The 18,305-nt window shown below is 40.7% G+C and overlaps 1 protein-coding gene across 1 annotated transcript; it reads left to right on the top strand.

Moving 5' to 3' along the window:
- Positions 1-3,356: 3,356 nt before the first annotated feature.
- Positions 3,357-9,735, top strand: CD4H9orf40 (chromosome D4 C9orf40 homolog). Its single transcript, XM_030292970.1, has 2 exons — positions 3,357-4,117; positions 8,473-9,735. Exons 1-2 carry the CDS (start codon positions 3,695-3,697, stop codon positions 8,629-8,631), a joined length of 582 nt encoding a protein of 193 aa, XP_030148830.1. The 5' UTR covers positions 3,357-3,694; the 3' UTR covers positions 8,632-9,735.
- The last annotated feature ends 8,570 nt before the right edge of the window (positions 9,736-18,305 follow it).

Genomic DNA, 18,305 nt, shown 5'->3' with positions numbered 1-18,305 from the left:
ATGACCTGAGCCGAAGTCGGACGCTTAACCGACTGAGCCACCCAGGCACCCCAAGTGTCTGACTCTTGATTTTGGCTCAGGTCATGATCTCAGTTTGTGAGATAGAGCCCCCCACATTGGGCTCCACACTGGATGTAGACCCGGCTTAAAATTCTCTCTCCCTCCCTCGGCCCCTCCCCAACTGGAGCATGCGTTCTGTCTGGGGTGGGGGGAGGGGAGAGTGGATTCACCTGATGGAATACCATACTCAATATAAATGAATGAAATACAATTACATGCATAAACATATAAAATAAGGAAAACAGGAAAGCAAACAACTCCATATTTTAAGTGGGCAAAAGATCTGAATATTTTACAAAGAAGAGATACAGATAGTAAATAACCACTTAAAAGACGCTCAACATCATTAGTCATTAGGGAAATGTAAATTAAAACTACAACGAGATACATACACGAGATACCTATTTAGAAAGACTAAAATTGAAGTCTGACCATACTAATTGTTGGAGGGCATGGGTAGGAACTGGAACTCTCATATACTCTTTTCAAGAGAAGAGAATGCCTATGTGCGTACGAAGCCTAATACACACATGTTCTCAGCAGCTTTATCTGCATAGCCCCAAACTGGTAGCAACCACATGTTCATCACCAGGTGAATGCAGACACAAACTGTGCTATAGCCACGTAATGGAAAAGTACTGGGTAAAAAAAAAAAAAAAGGGAATGAACATCTGATAACATGAATGAATCTCAGAATAATTGTGCCGAAGGAAGCCAAACAGTACATACCATATGATTCCATTTATGTAAAACTCTAGAAAAATGCAAATTAATCTACAATGACAGAAAGTAAAGTAGTGGTTACATTCCCCCGGGGAGGAGGGAGGAATTACAAAAGGGTCAATGGAAACTTTTGGGGGTGGTGGACATGTGCATTATCTTAACTGTGGCTATGGTTTCACACAAAAACTCAGCAAACATTTGAAATATATGCCTTTTATTTTATGTCAATTAGGGCTCACTTAAAAGTGTTAAAAAGCCAGCAAAAATTAAAAATGTTATTTAAGAACACAAACACAGATGGGAAAAATTACAAAGTAAAGCAAAGAGATGGTCAATTCAAAATTCAAAACAGCAATTACCTGGCGTAGAGGGAGGAAAGGGAGAAAGGTGTCAGCGGGACAGGCATGTAGGGACCTTGACATGTTCTGGTCCAAGCAATATTCTATACATGAAACTGGGTGCTGGACAGCTTATTTTCATTCTTTTAACTGCATGTGTTTTACGCCACCTTTTTATAGATGATCTATTCCACAATTTAGAAAAACACAGAGCCTGTGGTGAGGACCACGAAGGAAAGAACCTGTATTAGCTAAACTGCACTTTTGTGGGCAGGACACCGTCAAAACCTTTTCAATAAAATTAAGCTCCTTCGTATCAGATAGGTGTGATCTGATCTTTGAGACAGATAGGTTATCAATTTCAAAGAAGGAATGGAAAGATCACACTGAAAAGCTATTGTTTAACACCCTAACTTGTTAACATTTCTGTACATATTAACTAAGTAGTTGCCAGGGCACCTAGGTGGCTCAGTAGGTTAAGCATCCGACTTCAGCTCAGGTCATGATCTCAGTCTGTGGGTTTGAGCCCTGCATCAGGTTCTCTGCTGTCAGCAGGGATTCTGCTTCCGATCCGCTGTCCCCTTCTCTCTCTGCCAAAAATAAATACACATTAAAAAAAAAAAGCGAGTCGTTGCTTATCATGTCACAACCTTGAGGCTTAGGGACATGGGCTAAATAATATATAGGTTAAGTACTTTCTGATGGGGCTTTAGGGGAATGGTGAGGTTGGGAGCTGATAGCCAAGAAAAAATTCTTGGGAGATGTCTTTGGTGCAAAAGGATGATTTTATTAAAGCACTGGGACAGGACCCATGGGCAGAAAGAGCTGCACTGGGGTTGTGAAGAGTTATATACTATGGGGCTGGGGAGGTAAAGTCAAGACCGAAGTTTCTTCAAGAGATTTCCATATGCTAAACACTCACAGATTACTGGAGGCCTAACTATTGTCAAGCTAAGGTTGTTTTCACCTCTAGCAAATCATTAACATTAACACGTTAAGAGTTCCTGGAGAAAACTCTGCCTGCTTCAAGTATTTGTCAACGGGCTACAGGTTATAAGGAAATTCCATTTTATTTGCCATTTCCTTCTCGCCTTTGTTTCCCCACATCACCATGGAGGGGAGGGTGATGTTGGGGCTCCGGAAACGACAGTTTCTGGAGATTAGGCTATTGCTAAGATTACCTTTTTCTTGCAATTTACTAAGATATTTGTAAACTGCTGGAGACGCTCTCAGTTTAACCGTTTGCTTTCTGTCCTTTCTTTTGTACTTGGGCAGCCAGGAGTGCCTGAGGAATGTCATACTTATCCCACCTGGGTGGGGGAGGTGGGAAATGTGTGTGACCTATGCTAGCTTGTGTTTGGCCCTCAGGTCTCCTTATGATCCCTCCTCACTTACCAGTTAGAGTACAATTATCTTCCTTGCACTTTCTCTGAAAGATCATGTAGCTTCTCCCCTCAAAACACTTATGCACGGTTTTCTTCCTCACATTGTTTTACTCTTTCTCAACCACTAAAATACAAGCCGTAGTAAACGCGCTGCTCCCAGCTCCCTCACTTTGCTTGGTTACAACTTCTGCTGCGAGGAAGGTCTTGGAATCTCACTTCCGATCATCGCGCGGAGTAACAAGGGAACTGTGCGCTACCCACATCATTTTAAGAGCCAAATAATTTTAGGCTTCGGTTGGAAAAGCAAAGAGCTGTGCTCCAGGCTTGGGCTCTAGGGTGAGCTATTTTAGGTGAGCGGCACATCTCCTCAACAACTTCATCAATGAATTTTTAATCAGAACAGCTTCGAAGAATGTGGTGCCTTACTTCACTTTCCAGGACAGCTACTGAAAAATACACACTTCGTTGGGTTTTGTTCTGCTTTGTTTTTGCGCGTTGGCTTGGGCCACTTCCCTCCGCCCGACCGCTGTCAAGCGGCGTCCGCCTCCAAAAATCACTTAACGTGGCGCCAGCCTCCTAACACAAGTTTGCTAAAAGTCTGTACCTCCTGGAGGTGATTTTAACCTCCTGGAGGAGTCCCCGAAGCCATGACTCCAGGAAGGGAATACCAACAAATACGTCTCAAAGGTCTTGAACCTACCCGCTTTACCGAGTTCGGGATTTGCAGAACCACGCCCCACCTAAGAGGAACCAAGGTCACGCCCTCCGCGGACACCGCCGCTGGGCCTTTAATAAAGCCGCGGCCGCCTTCCCGCCTCCCCCCGGGGCGCGCACTTCCGGCCGCGGGGGCGTTCGGGAGCGCGCCCCGCGAGCCTCCACCAACCAGCGGCTCCGCCTGGCAGGCGCGAGTACGCGCGCGCACATTTGTGCGCAGGTTCGAATCTCCGCCGCTTCGCGGTTGCTCCCCAACGTCCGGCAGCACCGCGGCGGCCGCGAGGGCAGCTCGCGGGCTGCGCTGGGCCCGGCCGCCCCGCCCCGCCCCCTCCGCACGCCCCACCTGCCCGCCGCCGGCTCGCCCGGAGCAGGTCCTCGCCCCGCGTCGCGCGCTCCGCCCTCGCCCTCCGCCCCCGGAGCTCTCCGCGCTCGGCCTCCCGCGCCGGGCGGGCTCCGCCCGAGGCTCCGGGGCCCATGGCCAAGCGGCGTGCGGCCGAGCCGCTGACGTTCCACGTGCCTTGGAAGCGGCTCCTGCTCTGCGACTTCCCCGAGGAGCCGCCGCCGCTCTGGATCCCGCCGCCGGGGGCCTCGCATCCCGGGCAGCCCGTCGGCGTCCCGGAGCCGCCCCGAAAGCGCAAAATCGACGCGGGGGCTATGACTGAGGCTTCAGCTTCGCCCAGCAAACGCCGCGACGGCGGGGACACCAGCGTTCCGGGCGGCGTGGAGCGTGAGGGCCAAGGCCTGGAGACGGGCGAGCCGCAGTTGCTGCAGCCTCCCGTGCGGCCCCGCGGGCCGGGGGAGGAGCCCCGGGGCGCCCGGCCCCCGAGGGGCGGTGGCGACGACGGGGCGGGGCGCACGGAGCCCCCACGGGGAGACTGGGGGGCCGCACCGCGCCAGGTAGGGGCTGGGGACCGGCTGAGCGCTCCAGAGGGCGGGAGGGATGAGGAGAGAGGGGCTCACCCTTTACGCAGCCATGGCACGCCCCGGGAAGAAACAGATTGTTCCCCTCTTGACTCGTGTTCATCAAGAAGCCCCAAAAGGCGAAAAGCCGGGAACCCTAGGGCAGGAAGGACGTGGACTCCCAGACTACCCACCAAGGGCCTCAGAGCCCTTGGCCCCTTGGCAGCGTTTTGGGAGAGTCGTGTGGGCTTGCACCTTTAGTGCCTGTGGTGTGGAAGAGGGAAGCAGGAGCGTGGGTCACGACGGACTAGAGCCTGATGAAGACCTTGACCGTGAACCGCGATAGGTCAGCTCAGCGACAAATGGAGAAAGGGTAGCGCGCCTTCCTTGGCTTAATGATGATTTCTTCTAGAATTCGTGGTAGATTTCTTTCTAAGGAGGGTGACCAATGTGGTCTTCATCAGTTGGATGGTCCGTAGGCATAGTACAGCGCTTGTGGTAGAGAGGAAGGGCCTCCCTGCCTGGGGAACAGGCATTTAAAAACTCAGTGTTAAATCGGATTTTTTAAAAAAGGATCATTGTTGAAAATTAATTTGGGCCCTAAAGTAAAACGTATATGAGGATCATATATAAGAGTTCCTATTCTTTGGGAAACGAGCCTGCCCCATCTCTGAGCCTGAGATTTGATTTGTCTCGAAGTTCACCGTGTGAGACAGCTGAACCCTTGAAATGTGACTAATCCAAATTGATGTGTGCTGTTAAGTGTAAAAAAACACTCTAGATTTCGAAGAGCTCAAAAATTTTTATATTGATTGCACATTGAAAGGACTTGAAGATACTGGATTGGATAAAATGTATTAAAATTTACCTGTTTCACTTTTTTAATACAGCCACTAGAAAAATTTAAATTGTGCTTGTGGCCTGCATTACATATTTATGAGACTGCTGTGGTTTATACTTAGGAATTCGGGCTGCATTTTGGCAGTTCTGGATTGACTTACCAGGAGCTTTGGGAATAGAAGTACCAAGTGTAGGGCTTAGAATTCACCAAACTCTTTCCAAGCACTACATCATAGTATTCACCTCACCTTTTTCCATTGTGTTCAGTATCTTGCAGAATTAACCAAATGCCTTTGCTGGAAGGAAAAAAAAAGGTGAATTGAGGTTCCTTTGGCATGCCTTCTTGGTGGAAAAACCTAATAAAATAATGAGAATTTTATAGTTGGGAAAGAACTTTTTCTCTGGTTGTGAGAAATCATCCTTCAGATAATAATGGACATTTCTGGTTGAAATTCTAAATTGTAAATATTCCCATCCCCAGTTTTCTTGGAATGTAGAGAACATGAGGTTTAGGAGGTTTTTTTTTTTTTTTAGACTTTTTTCTTTAGATTGCTTTTGGATATTCAAAATCCGCTTACTTAAAACTGAATGATAGCACTTATGTTTTGAAAACAGAATAATTAGAGTTTCCAGTTGTATTGTGTGTGTTGCCAATGGCAAAATCTAAGAAAACAAACCCAGGATGATAATTACCCAGATCTATTTGATCTGAGGGTAAGTAGTGTGTAGCTTGAAAACTTTTACTTTTCGGACCATTTTGGTACCCCACCCATATATAGGGTTGTCTTCCCTACCAGAGTATACTCACTGAAGTATGCCACAGGTTGATAAGAAGGAAATAGGGAAATTATAGGTAGAGGAAAATTTTTGAGTAGGCTGACTCACCTTAGAATCTCTTAGACACAGCTGTATCTTCTACAGCGATGACTACATGTGACAGCTCTTTGCTTCCCAGTCACTACAGGCCCATGGCAAGGACTAAGCTTGGCCATGGGGTACCTTCTTCACCAAGACAATCCCTGTTCCCTTTTCTTTTGGCTAAAGCCACGTGTTTCTTCCTTTTGTTAGTTCTGTTCCATGAGCTTCTTGTCTTCTGTCTCCAGTTCCTCTCTTTCCTTCCTGCTTCTAAAGATGCAGGTTTTTTGTTGTTTTTTTTTTTGTTTTTGTTTTTGTTTTTTTGTTTTTTGTCTTTTAAGGGATTTACAGCTAATTACCAAGATACACGGTATAACAGAAGCATGGAGAAGTTAAAAAGGCTTTTCAATTCATGCAGTAAATGTCTCCCTGGTTCCTATCACTCAGTAGAGCGTAAGTCCCTACCTTCACCCTTGGGATCTTATTTAGGAAAAGTTTTCTCAAATATGTCCTTTCTACATTGAAGATTTAATTTAGGCAGAATAAAGATACCTTTTTTCTGTCCTAGAACCTCAGTATTTTTTGAGTTGCCTCATGTTTTTTTGTTGTGTTGGCTTTTTTCCTAGGTGTTTTTTTGTTTAGTTTTGTTTTTTTTAACCAGAGAAGTAAAAACCAGATATTACTTCATTAAATATTTGTGTTTTGTCATGATCGTGTCACTTCGTGCAGATTCATTTGCTCTGTCTGCTGATCCTCACTGGTAGTTACTTTTAATGGAAAGTAAGCAGAAATGTTTTCTTCCTCTTCTTAGGAAGACAATAATGAATGATTCATAGGTTTCTTGGGATATAATATGTAGCCATGTTGAGCTATTACAGTACTAGCCCTTAATTTGAAAATGAGTCCTGCATCTCACCGATGAGGAAACAGACTTCGATCAAAGTCAGAGTTAGTGGATGGTGGAGTTACCTTGCAAACCCAGGTCTGTCTGGTGGCGAAGTTTGTACTGTCCGCTAGTAGGTTACACTGATGTCCTTAAAAGATCTTTTTTGGGCCCATGTTTAGAAGTAGGTAATTTGGACGGTAGATTTTTTTCAAAAAGGCAAAGATACAACCCTTGTTTTTTAACCCTGTTTGTGTATCAAAATGAATTGGGGGCGGCATCCTTTGAATTACTGCAATTTTTTTTTTTTTAATCCCAGTGTAAAGAAATTCCAGAGACACTCTTAATTCTCTAAGTTTTAGTGTCTAAGATTTCCTTTTAGGCCTGTGTGGTCCAGTAAAGTAGCCACATGTGGCTATCAAGCATTGAAATGTGGCTAGTCTGAATAGTGCTGTAAGTATAAAATACTCACCAGATTGTGAAAACTTAGTATGACAAAAAGAACGTGAAATATTGCATTCATTTTTAAAAATACTGACTACACATTGAAATAATAATATTTTGGATATATAAGGTCAAATAAAATATTGTTAAGAGAATTTCACCTTTTTTACTTTTTAAAATTACTTATGTGGCTCTCATACTTCTGTTGGATAGTGCTGTTACAACAAGCATGAGCCTAAAGTAAAAACACAACCTGGTAGAATAGATATATAAATATTCATCTGGGCACAGTGTTAACCTTCAAAATGTTCACCATGGAAGCCTGTATATAATTCCAGTGCTGCTTCTTTGCACAAAGTATTTTGGGGATGCTTTTCACATTTTGTGTCAATCTTGAACTTCATTGGAATGTCAGCTTCACTTCATAGTTACTTGAAACAATTTTATAGCCATTCAATCTGTTGAATTTTAAAGGAGCCAGCACTCAACTTGGATTTATCAGTGTTGATTTATTGATTTAAAAGTCATGCCTTCGGGGCGTCTGGGTGGCTCAGTCCATTGAACATCTGACTCTTGATTTGGGCTCAGGTAAGCATGCCAGGGTCTTGGGATCAAGCCCCGCATCACGCTTTGGACTGAGTGTGGAGCCTCCTTAAGATGCTCTCTCTATCTCTTTGCCTCTCTCCCCCACTCTCTTTATAAAATAACATTAAAATTAAAAACTCCTGCCTTGCACCAAATCTTGTATCTTTGATAAAATAACCAGTTTAAGATTTTCTTGTTATTTAGCATGTTTATAATCTAAAACTTCTTGGCAAGTTTTCAAGATATTTTAGCCTATGTAAAGTCAATCGCTTAAAATACCAAGCCTCAGGAGAAAGACGAAAAAATAAGTTTTAAGGTATATTTGTATTTTTAGAACAAGTTGTGCTCCTCACTGAAAGATAAAAATAAATTTATGAAAAAAAAATTTTTTTAAATGATTTAAAAAAAAGAGAAGAAAAATTATGACATTTTCCAACATTTTCTTTGGTTGAAAAATGGAAGACAATTATCAAGAAGATGCTCTTGGAAGACATTCTTTTAAAGTTAAACTACTAACAAAATATTTTCACAAATCCATGAGTGTGAAAATGCACAGAGTTGACTGAGCCCATGAAGTACTTTGATTAGGCAGAATTAAAAATGTACATTTGTTGAAGATGCGAAGTAAAAGACCCAAAATCTTCATGTGAGTTTGCTTTTAAAACAAAATTTGTTTCCTGGGGGGAAAAAGTCACTTTTTCATACACCGATGCTGTCCTTCCATCTCTTTCTTTTTTCCCTAAAGCTCAATGAAGAATTCTGGCAGTATAACACCTTCCAGTACTGGAGGAATCCCCTGCCACCTATTGATCTGGCAGACCTCGAAGACATCAGCGAAGGCAGCCTGCGGGAAGCAAGGCTTCAGGGCAAGAACGAAGTGGTTGAGATCGACATGGAGTCCTGACACAAGCACCTGAAGAATAGGTCTTTCGGCCTCGGCCTTTGAGGCGACCTCTCTTAAGTGAATTTGCATATTCTTAAGGAGAAAACTTATTTTCCATACTTGATGCGATACCATTCCCAAACCTGAAAAATGAGGAAGAGTTGTTTTAAAGATAAATGCCTGTGGTCACTACTGAAACTCCCGAGAGGGATTTGTCAAGGATCTAGTGCAGTTAGAGGGGAAGTATTTTATATCTGTACTCTCAAAGAAAAATTTATGTTTAGATTCTAAATTTGAAAATATTGGTCTTCTAAAAAAGAATTCTGACAGTTTTAGAAACAGGTGGGAAACGCTCAAATGTTCCTCTTGTCTGTACCAAAAAGTTAATTTGTGGTACATGAAATGAATATTGTTTTTTACCTGTTATTAATAAAATGCTTTCTAGTACATCGTATCGACTCTTCTTAGTTGAACAAATAACTGACTTAAACATCTATGCAAACTTAAAGTGCGGGGGACTCTTCAAGGTGGTATAGTTTTAAAAGAACTTTCTAAATGTAAAGCGTAACATAGAATTTCAATTTGGGGAGCATGTTTGCATAGCTTCCAGTATTTGATATTTGTTTAACTCTACTCTGGGGAATCAAAAATGGATAGAGAACAATGAGAAGTGAAGAGGTTCTTCCCTCCCCCTTTTCCCAGGTTAAGAGGAAAGAAATTTAGTGGTATTAATTTCTTGGCTTTGAGTTGCTTTGAAGGCACGGTTTTTATTGCTTATTGCTTCAGACTTACAGTTCTCAATACTAGCAACACTTCAGAAATCTTTGCCTGAGTAGCACTCAAGAGATTCCCATTTAACTGTCTGAGACGGGCCTTGGGTATAGCTATTTTTTTAGGCACCAATCCTCCTCCTTTTCCCCAATCCTAATATGCCGACAGCTTTGAGAACCACTAAACTGATGGTAGTTTTTCCTGTTTAAAGGAGATAACATTTGATGTGAAACAGCACCTCTTAATTAGCTTTGTTTTTTATTTCACTCTACTGATGGATTTGTTACAAGTAACTTATTGTGTTGTTATTACTATTTCATTGTTAAAAAAATAAAGTAAGCAGTTTGTGTTTGAGTTGAGTATCAATGATTAAGTTAATTAACTTTTGTACTACATCCAGAATGTTGGCTTTGTAATAGAGTAACCCGTCCTTGTATATTTTTTTGTTGTTAATGACAGTAGATCCCAAATTGAGAAAGAATGATAAATGCCAATGAGAGAAAGAGAGAGAACGTTTTGTGTATACTGTAGGATTTAAGTATGAGTTGACATTAATAAGAATATCCTAGAACAAAAGACATGTATTGTGGTTAAAAGTTAAGCCTTTGGAGTCAGACCTGGTTCAAAGGCTTGTACTGCCACTTTCTACCTATGTAACGCTAAGCGAGTTATTTTTCATCGCCAAGCCCTAGGTTCCTTAACTGTAAAATGAGAAACAATAAATAGTATCTACCTCAAAAGAGGCTATGTGTATTGTCAAGCAATGGACTAAGTACTTCACCCACATCTTGTTTAATTCTCGTAATAACCTTATTGTAGGTACAAAACAGTAATTAGAATAAATGTGCTTTTTGTAGTTATGCTTCATTCTACTTTAAATTGCCACCAGAAGTTTCACGGTAAGAATTGGAATTGAGATCGTAAGCATGGCAAGCTAGTGCGGGAAGCAGTTAAATTACTGTGGAAAAAAGGAAAATGGTAAACTTTCTTCCCCTTCTGTTTGGCCTGAGCGTAAGGAAGGTGTCCATTTTTGTTCACTACTCTTCCTGGTGCCCAGAACAGTGTGTGTCACATAGTAGTCCATAGAAATTGCACAAGCGAATTAGTGATCTTACCTATTGACAGGAAGGTTAATGCCAGCAGTTTTCTAGAAACATATCTTACAAAGCTAGGCATTCTACCGAAGAAGTGCATACAAAAGATGTGTTGCAGAGATCAAATAGTAAAACGCTGGAAACATAAAAACTGAGACAAGTCCAGCTAATGAACTACAGGAGGTGGTCATTTACTTTAATGAGAAATTTCATAGGATATTACATTGCACGTTTGTGAATGGGAGATTCAAAGTGTACCTCAGACAGGGGGTCCTGGCTGACTCCGTTGGTAGAGCTATGTGACTCTTGATCCCAGGGTTGTGGTTCAAGCCCTACCATAGGTGTAAAACTTACTTAGAAAATGAGTAGCTCAGACAACTTTTTTGAGCGTTGTGTGTCAACATACAAAACTAATGTAAAGAGATTCAGGGAAAATATTTGCTGTCAATATGTTGAAGGCTGAACATTTAAAAAAAAAATTTTTTTTTTTTTTAGTGTTTATTTTTGAGAGAGAGAGAGAGAAAGACAGAGTCCAAGCTGGGGAGGGGCAGAGAGAGAGGGAGACACAAAATCTGAAGCAGGCTCCAGGCTCTGAGCTGTCAGCCCAGAGCCCGACGTCGGGCCCAAACTCACAAACTGCGAGATCATGACCTGAGCCGAAGTCAGATGCCCAACCAGCTGAGCCACCCAGGCACCCCGAAGGCTGAACATTTTTATACAGGTATATATATACTTCAAGCATTTCAACATGTTTAATATGTAAAATATGAATTTATATGTAAAGATGTATACATACATACCCATACATGTATATGTATATATAGAGAGAACAGATTTGAAATAACATCCTTTTAGAAAAAAATTTTTATTAACTCCAGATAATTTGGCAAAATTGCATGGTGGGTAAATTAAGGTGAAAATTTAAAGGTAGATTTTTTTTTTCAGGTTATATACACTTCACCCAGATTCCCTAGTATGACATCTTACCACAGTACAATTACGAAAATGAGGAAATTAAAGTTAATATAATTCTATGATGCTATTATGAGGACACGGAAAGAGTGACTTCCAACAGTTCTTAAAAGATAGAAGTAAAAAATGTACAGAATTTATAGACTATTCACATTTTACCATCATCCTGCTAACCTTTTTCTGGCCCAGGATTCAATCCAGGGTCACATGTTCTATTTAGTGGTAGTATCTCCTCAACCTCCTTTAAAAAGATTCCTTGGAATTTCTTTGCCTTTCATGACCTTAGCACTTTGTGCAGAGTACTGAGCAGTTATTTCATAGGGTAGCCTGCAATTTTGGTTCGTCTGGTATGTCTCATAGGCAGCCATCTTTGGTAAGGACTCCAGAGAAATGATGTATCCTCAACACATCACACTGGAAGGCACTGCCCTTCACCTTGTCTTGTCATTGGTGATTATAACTTTGGTTTCTTGGAAAAGGAGGTGTCTGCCAGGTTTCTGTGTTAGAAAGTTAATATCTTCTCCTATATAATAGTTATCTTCTGGGAAGCTACTTCTGAGACTATGTAAATATCCCATTTATCCTCACATTCTGCCCATAAATTATCGGATCTGTTGATGATTCTTTACATGAAAGATTTTTGGTCTGGTGTATGTCAAGTGGTAACTTTCTCTTTCCATTATCCCTTCTACATCTATCCATTGGAATTCTATAAAGCAAGAGCTTTCCTTTCACCTTCATGTTTCATTCAGTGATTTATATCAGGATAGACTTATGGGCATATATTTTATTCTATGAGTTATAAATGTGTTATTTTGTTGTAGAAATTATCCCAACAGATTTGGCCACTGGGGTGCCCTTTGAGTTAGCTCTTGTGCCCTTCCCCATTTTTTAACATACTATTTATTGTGTGAGTACTGGTTAATCTTGGCAATGCACTTCTGCATTTACAAGGTTAATGGATGGAAATTATGCCCCGTGTGCACCACTGTGTTTTTCACTGAACAACCTGAGCCCTGACATCCTCTTCAGAAAATGGGGACATGAATACCCACCTAGAGGAACAGAATGGGGATGAAATGACACAGTGGCCATGCAGAACCCATAATGGGCAATAAATATACATGTCTCTTCCTCATAGGACATGAAATGCACATTTTTGCCATCTTTTTTGGTAGGTAGACATAAATCTATTAGTGATCTCTGGCAATACCTGAAATTGAGGCCAACACTAAAGTCACTTTTAAAGAATTTCAACAATTGTCTGGAGTCCACAAATCTAAACAATAGCGTTCTAGTAATTTATATTTACTTATTGCTGTATCTTGTGTCTTTTTGATACACCCTGTGGTAGAGAGAATTCTAAAGTGGGCCCAAAGATTCCCAGACAGTGTATCATCCAGTCATTTGATCAAACACTAATTTAGGTACTACTGTGAGGAATTTTGCAAATGTAAGTCAAGTCCCAAACCAGTTCATCATAAGATGAAATGATCCAGGTGAATGGGACTTAATCACACGAGCCTTTTAAAAATATGGGTGAAGGGGTCAGAGACAGAAGTCAAGCGCAAAATGTGGGAGGGATTGAATATAAGAACAATTCTCCTGGCTTTGAAGATGAAGGGAGCCATCTGACAAGAACCTAAGAGTAGCCTCTAGGGGATGAGAGTGAGTCCTGGCAGCCAGCCAGCAGGGAAACCGTGACCTCAGTCCTACAACCTCAAAGATCTGAATTGAGCCAACAACTTGAATGAAGATGGAAGTGGGTGCCTTCCCAGAGTTTTCAGAGAGGAACAAAGCCTGGCTAACACCTTGATTTCAGCTTTGTGGTACTCTTGAACAGAGATCCTTTCCTGCCAAGTGGGACTTCTGACCTACAGAACTGTGAACTAATTGATAGGTTTTTGTTGTTGTTTTTTTTTAATGCTAAATTTGTGGTAATTTGTTTTGCAGCAATCGAAAACTAATAGAGACTATCATTTTTAGCATTTCCATCCCTTCTCACGCAGATGTTCCGTCACAAACATTTCTCTTGTGATATCGTCACTCTAGTCTGGGAATCATTTCTCCAAACGGTCCTGGTTCTGTTATTAGAGAATGGTACTTAGAAATGAAGACGTGGGTGCAACATTGCTCACCGGCGCGGAGTATCACTGCTTCTCGATCCTCTCAGCTGACAAAACTACAAAATATATGTGTATACAACTATATGCATTTCTCCATCTGTCAGTATACTTGTGTCTATATCTGTATATATACTTAAAAAAAAAAAAAAGAGTTCATGCTGACACTTCCAATCCCAATCCAACACCACAGTGTCCATTATAACTTCCCCTCTTATTATTATTTTTTTTTAGTTTATTTATTTTGAGGGACACTTAGGTGGCTCAGTCAGTTAAGCGTCCGACTTCAGCTCAGGTCATGATCTCGTGGTTTGTGGGTTCGAGCCCCGCGTCGGGCTCTGCTAACAGCTCAGGGTCTGGAGCCTGCTTTGGATGCTCTGTCTCCCCCTCTCTCTGCCCTTCCCCCACTCGCACTCTGTCTCTCTCTCTCAAAAGTAAATCAACATTAAAAAATTTTCTTAAAAATGGGGCGCCTGGGTGGCGCAGTCGGTTAAGCGTCCGACTTCAGCCAGGTCACGATCTCGCGGTCCGTGAGTTCGAGCCCCGCGTCAGGCTCTGGGCTGATGGCTCAGAGCCTGGAGCCTGTTTCCGATTCTGTGTCTCCCTCTCTCTCTGCCCCTCCCCCATTCGTGCTCTGTCTCTCTCTCTGTCCCAAAAATAAATAAACGTTGAAAAAAAAATTTTTCTTAAAATTTACTTATTTTGAGAGAAGAGAGTGTGGGCACACATGCATGAAAGGGGGAGGGGGGGGGGAAAGAGAGAGAGGGAGAGAGAATCCAATGGGCTCGAGACCTGAGTGGAAACCAAGAGTCAGACACCTGAGTAAGCCACCCAGACATCCCTTATTTTTAACTCCTTTGAAAACTAGACCTCATATCCCCTGTTTATTTATTTGCTCAATCCTCAAATACACTACTGCACCAACATGCCTGCTAATGTATATACTTCTTTTTGTGTTTAGCCTTTGGCTACTCAATAAATATATTGTTCCCTAAAGTTACTTAGGTTGGTTATTTACTTGCAATACCGTTGGATTCATTTGTTTCTGTTTATATATCAGTTTTGACTCCCCATCTAATGTTTTAAAGTTTGTAAAACATTGACATGGTTCTTCAAGTCGGAACTACACAAAAATGTATAATCAGAGAAGTGTCATTCACCCTAACTCTTCTCCTCCATTCATTCCCCTGTTTTCCCTACTTTGTTCCCTTTACCTCTGTAAATAAACAATTTCATTAGTTTCTGGCTTGTTCTTGTGTGTGTGTGTGTGTGTGTGTGTGTGTGTGTGTGTGTGTTTTCTTGTTTTTGTTTTCTTGCACTAATGGGCAGATACACATATAATTTCTTCTTTATATATTTATAACTCATACAAATTTATTAGAAAACTATGGTTCTAATAAATGGGTAATGGGCATAGAAAAACTAGTTTACAAAAGAAAAACATGAGAATAAAAATAAACATTTTTGTTTAATTGTGATCTCAAATTTTAAGTAAGAATCTATTTCTCTATATAAATTGGCAAAAGTTGCAGATCATGTTTTATTTTTAGTAAAGCCTGTCTGAAAAGCAGTTTGGCAATATGCTTTAAGAGCCTTATCATAATCTTTGAACTAGTTTTCATTCTGTATCCAAAAATATATCCTAAAGGGATAATCAGAAAACTAGATGCAAATTAACACATCACTGTAATAGTAAAATATTACAAATTAGAAAAAAATAACTTTTAAGAAAATTGATGGATAATTAAAATATACATGATATAATAGAATGAAATCATAAATTGGTATTGCTAAGAGTTTTAATGATATGGGGAAATGCTTAAAAAAAAATAGGACTTTCAGACAGCTAATCAAACTCTGTCTTCCACTAATTACAACTGAGAGCCCAACTAAAATACACCTCTGGCCTCTAAAACCTAAATGAAGGCATTACCGAATATGGAATGGAAGTCCAACTTGGCAAATCGACTCATACAGAGTAAAGTTTTATGGTTTTATTTTTTGCCTTCTCTCCCAGCTTTGAACCAAGAGTGAACACCCAGCAGAACTCCACCGGTCAACATGGGCAGCCCAAACACTGAAAGAAACCTACCTTTTTGGCCAGAAGAGCAGGAAAGGAAGCTGCTCTGAGCAAGAGTGAATTCTGGGGATGAGAGAGCTGGGTAAGTGATCCCTTAATTCTGTGTATAAACTGGCACTAGTCCTGGGCTTATTCCTTCTTACTTGTTTTATTTTTTTAATCTTTATTTTTGAGAGAGAGAGAGAGAGAGAGAGAGAGAGAGAGAGAGAGAGAGAACAAGCAGGGGAGGGGCAGAGAGAGACACACACAGAATCCAAAGCAGGCTCCAGGCTCTGGGCAGTCAGCCCAGAGCCTGACGTGGGTCTTGAACTCACGAAGCACAAGATCATGACCTGAGCCAAAGTCAAATATTTAACTGAGCCACCCTGGTGCCTCAGTCCTGGGCTTATTCTTGAGGGACACATGCAAGGGACAGATTGAGAGCCATATAGCAAAGACTTTAAGAACTAAACCACAGTATAAACTTATGCTCAAATCCCTCACAAATGTCTGAGTGTTGCATACTTGAGACATGCCCAAAGTAGCATAGCCAAGAATTTGAAAACTGAGCTGACCTTAGAACCCATGCCCACGGAAGAAGAGACAGTACTTACGGTCTGAACCTAACTGTGTTGAATATCTACTTAAAAAAAAAATCAACATCCTCTAGAAGATTTTGACAAGACCCATAATCTCACAAGGTAATTATTCAAGACACAATCCAAAATACTTGACATGCAAAGAATAAAAAAAGTATGGCCAGTTTTAAAAGGAAACGCAATAGTCAGCATGCAAACAGTCAGTGAAAGGTGACCTGTTTTCAAAGACAATCAAGAGATGTCAATTTCAAGGTGACCCAAATATTAGAATTACCCAAAAATTTAAAGCACCTATCAAAACTTCTCTATAAGGAAACTGACGTGAATGAAAACCTAGAATTTCTCAAAAGAAAAATATAACCAATAAGAAACGTGAAAATTTTAGGAGAGAAGAATACAAATACAGACATAAAAAATGAATGAAATGAATGAAATCTTGCCATATGCAATGACATGGATGGAGCTACAGAGTATTATGTATGCTAAGTGAAATTAGAGAATGACAAATACCATATGATTTCACTCACATGTGGAATTTAAGAAACAAACGAGCAAAAGGGAAAAGAGAGACAGAGAGAGAGAGAATGCTAAACCAAGAAACAGATTCTTAACTGCAGAGAACAAACTGATAGTCACCAGAAGGGAGGTGGGTGGGGGGATGGTTTAGGTAGGTGATGGGGACTGAGGAGGGCACTTGTGATGAGCTCCGGGTATTGTATGGAAGTGTTGAAATACTATTTGTACACCTGTAACTGATATTACACAGTATGTTAACTAACTGGAATTCAAATAACAACTTGAAAAAAAAGAAAAGGATAATATATTTTAAAAAAATACATACTCCTTTCTGATCTGCTGAAATAAGTGGGATAGATATAAACATTATTCTTTTGTACCTGTATTAAGCTAATTATGATTTTTGTTTTGTTTTGGTGCTTAGTCTAAGTTAGAATGATGTTGAATATTTTATTTGAGTTTTTCTGAGGCTTAATGAGTCTCTTGAACACTTGGAATTTTTTAAAGAGTATTGCTCTCCATAAAAGTGGCTCTATATTTTTAATCACCTCTTTAAAATATGTTAGTTTACCCTTTAGAAGAAAGGTGGTAATTGTTATAATTACAAAGGGAATTGTTACATAATTCTGTTATGCTTGTTAAAATTTGAAGACAATATTTTTATTTTTATTAATGTGATAGGTTTTCTAACTTGAGCTTATAAAACCGCAGGTGCAAAAATGTGGGTGTATCCAATAATGTCTAATGTCATTCCAGCCCTCAGCTTTACAGGCGTCATTTGACTCCTGTGTTCCATTGTTGAACAAGCACCTGTGAAATCTTGCAGGCAAAGGTATTAGTGCAGTACATGACTCTGTATCAGTACATGACTAAATCCTTCAATTAGTTTTTTTCCCTATTTCTCCCACCCCTCGCTCACCACCTCTGGCAACCACCAATCTCTTCTCTGTATCTGTGAGCTTGGTTTGCTAATTTATTATTTATTTAATTTATAGATTCCAAATGTAAGAGAGATGACACAGTAATTATCTTTTTCTGACTTTGACTTAGTTCACTTAAGCATAATTCTCACAAGGTCTATCCATGTTGTTACAAATTTTGTGACTGGATAATATTCCAGCTTCTTTATTCATTCAGTCATTGATGGAGATTTAGAGTGTTTCCGTATCAGGGTGCTTGGGTGGCTCAGTCGGTCAAGCAGCCGACTCTTGATTTCGGCTCAGGTCACGATCTCACAGTTTGTGAGATGGAGCCCTGCGCTGGGCTCTGTGCTGACAGCACTGAGTCTGCTTGGGATTCTCTCCCTCCCTCTCTCTCCGACCCTCCCTGGCTCTCTTTCTTTCTCAAAATAAATAAATAAACATAAAAAGTAATTTAAAAAAGATATTTCCATATCTTGGCTATTGATAAGGAATGCTGAAATGAACATGGAGTTGCATATACCTTTTTCAGTTAGTGTTTTCATTTTGTTTGGATAAACACCCAGAAGTGAAATAACTGGATCATATGTAGGTCTATTTTAATATATAATATTAATATTTAATACTTTTTTCCATAGTAT

The sequence above is a fragment of the Lynx canadensis genome, chromosome D4, assembly GCF_007474595.2.
Source record: "Lynx canadensis isolate LIC74 chromosome D4, mLynCan4.pri.v2, whole genome shotgun sequence".
Lineage (NCBI taxonomy): Eukaryota > Metazoa > Chordata > Mammalia > Carnivora > Felidae > Lynx > Lynx canadensis.
Note: the sequence above shows the minus strand (reverse complement) of the source record. Positions and strands in the feature narration are given on the sequence as shown.